The 8,284-nt window shown below is 40.6% G+C and overlaps 1 protein-coding gene across 15 annotated transcripts in view; it reads right to left on the bottom strand.

The window, feature by feature from the left end:
• Nucleotides 1-8,284, bottom strand: part of LOC143031028 (fasciclin-2-like) — a 737,926-nt gene that overhangs the window by 64,151 nt on the left and 665,491 nt on the right. For all 15 annotated transcript variants that reach the window (XM_076194669.1, XM_076195602.1, XM_076194738.1 and 12 more), the window contains 3 exons: nucleotides 6,428-6,567; nucleotides 2,697-2,831; nucleotides 1,910-2,534 (listed from right to left, as the gene is read on the bottom strand). In XM_076194669.1, the coding sequence (XP_076050784.1) occupies nucleotides 1,910-2,534; nucleotides 2,697-2,831; nucleotides 6,428-6,567 (900 nt within the window). The remainder of the gene's footprint in view (nucleotides 1-1,909; nucleotides 2,535-2,696; nucleotides 2,832-6,427; nucleotides 6,568-8,284) is intronic.

The following is an 8,284-nucleotide window of genomic DNA, read 5'->3' on the forward strand; positions in this document are numbered from 1 at the left end:
GATTGAATCCGTGTTATTCGAATCCGCGTTATTTGAGGGACTCCTGTAATATAAATTAAATGTCCCATTTCAATAATTCTATAGATAGGAAGTCTCCTCTTTCCTTTCTTTGTTCCAGAGTTGGTAATTCTAATTTGGACAGTCTTTGTTCATATGTCATTTTGGAAAGAGTTGGTGCCAGTTTTGTTGTTGTTCTTTGTATTCTTTCTAATTTTTCTATATTCTTTTAGGGTACTGGGTGTCCAGTGTTGCTGCATACTCTAGTTTTGGTCTAATTAGTGTAGTTAATTTTTTTTTATAATTTCCTCATCCAAATACACAAATGCCACTTTTATTGACCTCTATAAATTGTAGGTGTTAGTATGTATCATTGCATGTATGAGCCGGGTTGCTGGCTTGTGTGTCAACCATGACGTCACGAAGTGATGTGTGGCTGCAGGGCGTAGCCAGCATACAGTTGTTTGTTAGCTAGGGAGTTGAATAGACAGACATTTACACTGGTAGCAGAGCGTAGTTGTATGTGGCTTCAATGATGGTGTGTTCGACAAAGTGGCCACCTAAACTAGAGAGTGAAGAGGTTTAGGAAAATTGGAAGTAAAAGTATCTGGTGTGAATTAATGGAGTTGCCAAAAAATAAACAAGCCCTTGTGATTCACTTATCACTGTTGGGGAAAGCACACGAGGTCTCATCTGAAATTCCCGCTACTGATATAAAGAATGGCATAGAGGCGTTGTTAAAGAAACATGAATTGTTCCTGGCAGATGCAGGGCGGCGGCAATTTCGTGCTTTTTACAAACTCTATAACATATGGAGAACCTGTGATATAAACATTCAAGATTTCGTGTCTAAATTTGAGCACATATATTTTAAATTTACGGAACAGGGAATGACACTACCAGGTCCAGTGAAAGCATCCATGTTATCATCTTCATGCGAATTAAATGATAATGAGTGCCAATTGGCTATGTCTACAGTTACGGACGTGAATTGCGAAAACATGAAGTCTGCTTTATGTAATTTTCGGCGGAGGAATAATTGGAGTATATTCGACTGTGTCAAGTTCAATAAGTGATGTAAAGACTGAAGAGTGAGCCTGTATTTATCAGCCAAAAAGAAGAGAAAAATAAAGAAGTGATGTATACAAGCAGTGGAATGCAAGGCAGAGGAATGAGAGGCGGTATGTGTAACCATGACTGTGGAAGGAGTTACAGCGGTAAATACAATTCTTCAGTAAGGACACAGAATCCTGTGGGTCATGATGACAGTGTCAAGGTGTGCAATATGTGGTTCTAAGTTTCATTGGGCCAGATACTATCCAGATTCTTACAAGAATAAGAATACTGGCAGCAATGAGAAGGAAGATAAGGAAGAGAGGGTTCACCTGTCATTATTTATGGGTTATGCAGGTAATACCGACTGATGAGGAAAACTACAAACTAGTTCAGTGGTTCCCAAACTATCTTACCTGATGCCCCCTTTTTGCTTCTAGTAGACCCACACTCCCCACTCCCTCTTTTGTTCATGTGAAACGATTCTTGCATTTATTTCTTAGCATTGTTCAGGAAAACGGATTTCTGTTTGTATTAAATTTTAATGAAAGCCACTCAAACAAATAATAGTATATTCCAGAGACATTTTTCTAAGAAACTGACTCCATGTGACATCGAGTGCGCCTAAACAGAGTTGCCAAATAGTGTGTATTGTCTCGGCTAAATACGGGTACAAACGCTTGCATTGAAAAATAGCGAAAAGTTTGGGTGGAAAGTTGTATTTTTCGCATGTTTTGAGTTTAGGGGAAAGTTGGGGCGCCTATAATTTTGCGCCCAAACTTTTTGCGGCTACTGTATATATATATAAAAAATAAATAAACAAAATAAGTAAATTCTTTCAAATACAGGTATTACTTACTCTCCAATCTGTCGATGCTCATTTTCCTCATCTGGTTGATGCGATACTTGAATGTGTTCTCCTAGATTAAGGCCATCAACAAATGCTTCACTATTGCTTTCTTTCCTGAATTTTATGTCAGGAAGGGGGTCACCAGAAAATATGCAGTTCAAACTAGCCTGTTCTCCAACTCCCACAGTGATGTTCTTCATCTCTTCAAAGCGTGGCACTGTGACTACTCTCAGAACAGCTGTGGCAGAGTCGCTTCCCACAGCATTTGTGGCTGTGCAACGATAGGAACCTGCATGTTCCACATTTAAGTCATGGATAGATAGCATGCCACTTTCTTTGTCCACATAGTAACCTTCTACATCATTAAGGGGTCTGTTGTCTTTGTCAACCCATGAGAATTCTGGGGCTGGGTTACCACTGGCTTCACACTTGAAGGTGACAGATTCTTTTTCAATTCCTTTTGTGTCTGAGGGTTTTGTGGTGATTTCTGGAGGAATATAAACTTCCACAGATATATCTTTGAAGTTGTAAGAGCCAATCTCTTCCACACGAGCTAGACAGCGATAGATACCCTCATCCTCTGGCTGTATATTACTGATTAGAACTCCATCAGTACGGATTATGTAATGATCATCTGCAACAATTATGGAATGGCAATTAATTTTTAAGATTAATTACATTTTACTTTTCCTAAATGGCTAAGGAAAAATTTCATTGACAATCATTACCTTAAAGCAGAAAATATACCAACATATATCTTTATTATGCAAGTTTCTTATGCACTCCAAGTTCTTACCTGAGGTGATTGGTTTTCCATTCTTTAGCCAGTCAACTTGAGGAGCTGGTTTGGCCGTGACAGAACATCTTATTACACCCTCCGTGTTGATGACAGGTGTTTGGTGCTCTGGTGTATCCCCAAAATCTATATCCACTGTGGAACGAAGTATTTGTTAATAACACAGTTACTACAGACTTAATCTAAACGTATACATTTCACCAGCTGTTACAGGTTCATCAAATTTCGTTTAAAGATAACCTTCTTTAGCTAATATAATGCATCAAAAATTGAACATGCAACTTCAAAAACTGCACAATCTATAATATCTAAACTTTGGAGGAGGAGGAGGAGGAGAAAACACACACACACACACACACACACACACACACACAGAAGATGTAGTAATGGTTTACTTTACTTGGTTACAGAAAACTACTCAAAGACATTACACAAGGGGGTCTGGGGTGGGTTATAGAGATCTAGATAGACACAGATGGGGCATTCTCTGTTAAATCAACTAATTTTCTTTTTTAAAATAACACCATCTCTCAGATTTTGATGAAATATGGTTAATAGGGAAATCAAAGGCTCTGATTCCATTTCTGAAATTTCTAGATCAATCGGACAAATGGTTCAAAAGATATGACCTCAGGAAATTTGAGGTCATGTGTGAGGTCACATGTTTTCAGTGACCCATAACTTGGTTAATAATTATCAGAATTGCATATATGTATATATATTTAGAATCAGAAAAAGCGAAGGAATTCAGAAATACAGGTTCTAAAACTCTAGGTTGAAAAATAAACAAGTTATACAAAAAAACAATATTTGAGGTCACAATTTGACCTCCGGGGTATCATATGAGAATCTTTTTTATAGATGTAAAAAATGAAGGCAAAGGCATTAGCTATTAGAATCAGAAAAAAAAGTTTGTGTATAAGTATTTTTCATGAAACTAACCTATAAGTGAACACCATATTTCTAAGTCTGGCATCAATTCTACCTATTTTTCCACTTACGCTCATATTTTGACAGATTTTTTTTTTTATAGATATAAAAGCAAAGACAGGGTTCTTAGCAACGCGAAAGTCATAAAATCCAAAGTGTATGTTGGTAAGCTATGAGAAACAATAAACAGTGCTGTTAAACAGCCTGTTTAAACAAGTTGCTAATTGTCTAATTTTAGCATCCTGGTCCACAGGTTAGTACAGTTGCAGCCATATAACTGGGTCGTTGGTGGGTATGGTGCTCTGATCCTTCATGACTCAAGGCTGAAAACATCAAGTGTACATGGCTATATTTTCTAAAAAAAAAAATATTGTCATCTAATTGATTTTCCTGTATTCATACCTTTACAGATTACAGATTGACCTCTCATTAACGAACACCACATAACCTGATATCGGATGCAACAGACAAAATCCACTGGTCCGGTCTGACAGTCTAGATTTCGTGGGTAGGGTGAATGAGTCCGTTAGTTCGCCGTTTGTACGCCGAGTGGCTGATGGCGTGATGGCGCGCACTTTGTTTTGTTTACTAGTTAACAAGATCGTGATCGGTGTGGACGTTTATTAGCAGTGTCTGCAGTGTTTTCGGTGTTGTTTAGTGCTGTGCAATCACTATGCCACCCAAAAATCACTCCAAATCAATGGATTATTCACATCAACAGACACAGTTACCCCCCTTTTAGTCCATTAATGAGAGGTCAATCTGTATATCACAATGGTTCGACATTTGAAATATTGCCAGGATCCAATTAAAAAACACAAAAAATGCATAACAATCAATCTTAGAAAAGTGACAAACTTGTTGAAAAATGTGATGGTAGACTGAAAAAAGACCTGTTGTGTGTGAACTGTTAGAAAATTATAATGAAAAAACCCACTGTACTTAGTACCACTGAAAACAAGTCTGACCAAGATTCATGTGAATCATGTGCTATTGATAGTGATTTGAGTAACATGTCTCCACTTAAAGATGTGAAAAGTGACAGTTATTGCTTCATAGCGGAAATTCCTTCAACCTCAATTCTTGCACCCCATCTCAAGCGACATTGGAGAAAAGAAAAGAACAAGGAAAGGTCACATTTCTAATGAACCTAAAATACTTGGTGACCCAAAGCATATCAAACCAGGAGAGTATGTTGGGTGTACTTACAAGGGAGTTTGGTATGGAATTGTGGAAGAATACTGTTTAGAGTTTGATGATTTCATAGTGAACTTTCTACACCCTTCTGGGTCATCAGGAACAAGTTCATATCATCCCTCAAACAAGAATTTATGTGCTGTGCCAGGACATCATATATTATCTGTAATGAGTTGTCCTAGCCTAGGAGGCAGTAGAATTCAATACATTATTCCCAAACAAGAAATTGATGAAAGCATTGCAAATGCAAGACTGGTGTTGGCTAGCACATGAATCCTTGAAGTAGGTGAACATTGTTCTTTGTCATATATATTATTTATTTTCAGTGCAGGTTAACAGTAATACAAGTTTCATTTCTTATATTCTTGGTGTTTGCCAACCTCAAATCTAAGGACCAAGATATTACAATTCCTGGAATATACAGTACATGCAATTTATAAAGTTGGTGTTTTCTTGAATAACATGAAAAGTACCAACAATGATTTATTTTGTTCACTTGTAAATTAGTTACATAAAAAGTACTAACATTACCAAACATTTTATGATTGTTTCTTATTGCTAATAATTCTGTCTATTTTTATATCAATAAAAAAAATCTATATGTTAAAACATGGAAAAATAGGTAGAACTAACACCAGAATTATGAATATGGTGATTATTCATAGGTTAGTTTTATGAAAAATAATTACAAACTTTTTTTTGCTGATTCTAATAGCTAATGCCCTTGCCTTCATTTTTTACATCTATGAAAAAAAATCTCATTTGATACCCTAGAGGTCAAATTTCGACCTTAAATTTTGTTTTTTGTATAATTTTCATTTTTCAGCCTAGAGCTTTAAAACCTGTATATTTGAATTCCTTTGCTTTTTCAGATTCTAAATATATATACATATATGTAATTCTGATCATTATCAACCAAGTTATGGGTCACTGAAAAAATATGACCTCACATGCAACCTCAAATTTCCCGAGGTTATATCTTTTGAACCATTTGTCCGATTGATCTAAAATTTTCAGAAATGGATTCAGGGCCCACAATTTCCCTCAGCAAAATCTGAGAGATGAGGGTGTTAAGCACTGGTTGATCTGACCGAGAATGCCCCAGATATAGGCAGACAGAGAGACAATCCTTAAACTATTCCTTGAGAAGAACCCATTACAAAAGCAAACTAGGAGAAAGATTTGGGAGTGTTGATAAAGAACAACCTGTCACCTAACAGACACATCAGTAGGATTGTAGGGGAGATACATGGACATTGACTGATTTTTGGCAAGCAGTCAGGATAGGGGAGTGCTGTAAACAACATATATTGAACTATTCTGTGCAATTAAAAGCTTAACTGAACTATTCTGTGAAATAAAAACTAAAAAATTTCTAACACATTTCCTTAACCAACCAACAAAATATAATTAGGTAAATACAGAGAGAGGGTGGGGGACTTCCTTGTGACAAAGCAGACAAAAACAAAAAGTTCCAAGAAGTGGGTAAGTGACAATGCATACAACCAATTTTGCCTCATCACAAATATGACACACAATATCAAGCTAATCTTTCATCTGTACACTTGCCAGCAACATCCAACAAAAAGGGGAATACTACTTACTGTAGCCGTTGACCATTATGCCAGCATTGAGGTTCTGGTTGCTGGCATAGACAGCCGTACAGTTGTACATGCCCACATTATTTTCAGTCAGTTGAACGAAGAGGCCCAGTTCATGTGGCCTCTTATCCATCGTGTCCAATCTGCAGCGAAGAAATGCATCAATCTTGGGTCACCATGCCAAGCACAGAGGAGAATGGAAGGGCAAGGCACCTATGGCTCAGGAAGGAGGGACAGTGAAGCAAGACAGGGTAGAACTGGGGTAAAACACTAGGAATAGAGGAAAACTGGAAAAGGGGAAGAGAAGGGAACAAGTTTGTGTTGAGTACTAAAAGAGGCAAGGGAAAGGTGTGAAGGAGAGGACAGGGAACAAGGATGGTGGAATGCAGCAAAAAGAAGGGATGGACAAGGGGAAGCAGGGTGCAAGGAGGAACAGTGGGGTGAGGATGAGCAGGGTGCAAGGAGGGATGGAAAGGGGGGAATGAGTGAGGTGCAAAGAAGGACAGAGGGAATAAAGGAGAGGGGGGGGGGAACAAGCAGGATGCAAGGAGTGATCGAGAGGGATTGCACGGGATGCAAGGAGGGGCAGAGGGGGAACGAGCTAGGTGCAAGGAGGGACAGAGAGGGGGAATGAGCTAGATGCAAGTAGGGATAAAAAGGGGGAATGAGCTAGATGCAAGTAGGGTTAGAGATAGGGAACGAGCTAGGTGCAAGTAGGGTTAGAGATAGGGAACGAGCTAGGTGCATGGGATAGAGAGGGGGGAATGAATGGGGTGCATGGAGGGACAGAGAGGGGGAACAGAACCAAAAATGAAAGGGGAAGAGAGAAGGGGAGAAAGTTATGGGGGGAGGGGGAAGAGTGGAAGGGAGAGGAAGGAGAGGAGAGGAGAGGAGAGGGGGAGGAGGTGGAGGGAGAGAAGGGGAGGGAGGGGGAGAAGAAAGTAAAGGAAAATTAGAAGGGGGAGGGAGAGAAGGGGGTGGAAGAAGAGAGGGAGAAAAGGGAGAAAAGGGGGAAGAAGAGGGAGAAAAGGGGGTGGAAGAAGAGAGGGAGAAAAGGGGGTGGAAGAAGAGAGGGAGAAAAGGGGGTGGAAGAAGAGAGGGAGAAAAGGGGGTGGAAGAAGAGAGGGAGAGAAGGGGGTGGAAGAAGAGAGGGAGAGAAGGGGGTGGAAGAAGAGGGAGAGAAGGGGGTGGAAGAAGAGAGGGAGAAAAGGGGGTGGAAGAAAAGGGGGTGGAAGAAAAGGGGTAGGGAAAGGGTAAGGATGAGGGAGAGGGTAAGGATGAGGGAGAGGGTAAGGATGAGGGAGAGGGTAAGGATGAGGGAGAGGGTAAGGATGAGGGAGAGGGTAAGGATGAGGGAGAGGGTAAGGATGAGGGAGAGGGTAAGGATGAGGGAGAGGGGAAGGATGAGGGAGAGGGGAAGGATGAGGGAGAGGGGAAGGATGAGGGAGAGGGGAAGGATGAGGGAGAGGGGAAGGATGAGGGAGAGGGGAAGGATGAGGGAGAGGGAAGGATGAGGGAGAGGGAAGAATGAGGGAGAGGGAAGAATGAGGGAGAGGGAAGAATGAGGGAGAGGGAAGAATGAGGGAGAGAGGGAGAAGAGGGAGAAAGGAGAAGGAAGAGAGGGGGGAAGGGAAGGAGAGGCGAAGAGGAGAGGGAGAGGCGAAAAGGAGGCGAAAAGGGGAGAGGCGAAAAGGAGAGAGGCGAAGAGGAGAGGGAGAGGCGAAAAGGAGGCGAAAAGGGGAGAGGCGAAAAGGAGAGAGGCGGGGAGGGGAAGAGGGGAGGGGAAGAGGGGAGGGGAAGAGGGGAGGGGAAGAGGGGAGGGGAAGGAGAGGGGAAGGGAAAAAAGTGGGGGAAGGGAAA

The sequence above is a fragment of the Oratosquilla oratoria genome, chromosome 1 (assembly GCF_046742065.1).
Source record: "Oratosquilla oratoria isolate Oo_2021 chromosome 1, ASM4674206v1, whole genome shotgun sequence".
NCBI classification, from domain to species: domain Eukaryota; kingdom Metazoa; phylum Arthropoda; class Malacostraca; order Stomatopoda; family Squillidae; genus Oratosquilla; species Oratosquilla oratoria.